At 38.2% G+C, this 1075-nt stretch overlaps 1 protein-coding gene across 1 annotated transcript; it reads right to left on the bottom strand.

Moving 5' to 3' along the window:
- Nucleotides 1-4: 4 nt before the first annotated feature.
- On the bottom strand, nt 5-1073 carry LOC103583303 (zinc finger protein 420-like; the record flags this gene model as incomplete). The annotated part of the gene is made up of 1 exon (XM_008564659.1): nt 5-1073. A coding segment is annotated over one exon (1069 nt), but the record flags the coding sequence as incomplete, so codon positions are not given.
- Nucleotides 1074-1075: the final 2 nt, after the last annotated feature.

Genomic DNA, 1075 nt, shown 5'->3' with positions numbered 1-1075 from the left:
CCACAGTCTTTACATTCATATGGTTTCTCACCTGTGTGAATTCTCTGATGAATGCTGAAGTGTGACTTTTGGTTAAAAGCTTTTCCACATTCTTTACAATCATATGGTTTCTCACCTGTGTGACTCTTCTGATGCCTGCTGAGGTTTGACTTTTGGTTAAAAGTTTTTCCACATTCTCTACATTCATACGGTTTCTCACCTGTGTGATTTCTCTGATGAATCCTGAGGTTAAACTTTCGGTTAAAAGTTTTTCCACATTCTCTACATTCATATGGTTTCTCACCTGTATGAATTCTCTCATGCCTGCAGAGTTGTGACTTTTCACTAAAAGCTTTTCCACAGTCTTTACATTCATATGGTTTCTCACCTGTGTGAATTCTCTGATGAATGCTGAAGTATGACTTTTGGTTAAAAGCTTTTCCACAGTCTTTACATACATATGGTTTCTCAACTGTGTGAATTCTCTGATGAATGCTGAAGCATGACTTGTGGGTAAAAGCTTTTTCACAGTCTTTGCATTCATATTGTTTCTTACCTGTGAGACTTCTCTGATGAATGCTGAAGTATGACATTCGGCTAAAGGCTTTTCCACATTCTTTACATTCACATGGTTTCTCACCTGTGTGAATTCTCTGATGCCTGCTGAGGGGTGACTTGCGGGTAAAAGCTTTTCCACAGTCTTTACATTCATATGGTTTCTTACCTGTGTGAATTCCCTGATGAATTCTCAAGTGTGACTTTCGGCTAAAAGCTTTTCCACATTCTTCACATTCATATGGTTTCTCACCTGTGTGTATTCCCTGATGAATTCTCAAGTGTGACTTGTGGGTAAAAGCTTTTCCACAGTCTTTACATTCATATGGTTTCTCACCTGTGTGACTTCTCTGATGAATGTTGAAGTATGACTTTTGGCTAAAAGCTTTTCCACAGTCTTTACATTTATATGGTTTCTCACCTGTGTGAATTCTCTGATGAATGCTGAAGTATGACTTTTGGCTAAAAGCTTTCCCACATTCTTTACATTCATATGGTTTCTCACCTGTGTGACTTCTCTGATGAACATTCAAGTGTGACT

The sequence above is a fragment of the Galeopterus variegatus genome, unplaced genomic scaffold (genome assembly GCF_000696425.1).
Source record: "Galeopterus variegatus unplaced genomic scaffold, G_variegatus-3.0.2 Scaffold21452, whole genome shotgun sequence".
NCBI classification, from domain to species: domain Eukaryota; kingdom Metazoa; phylum Chordata; class Mammalia; order Dermoptera; family Cynocephalidae; genus Galeopterus; species Galeopterus variegatus.
This window is presented reverse-complemented; position numbering and strand designations above follow the sequence as displayed.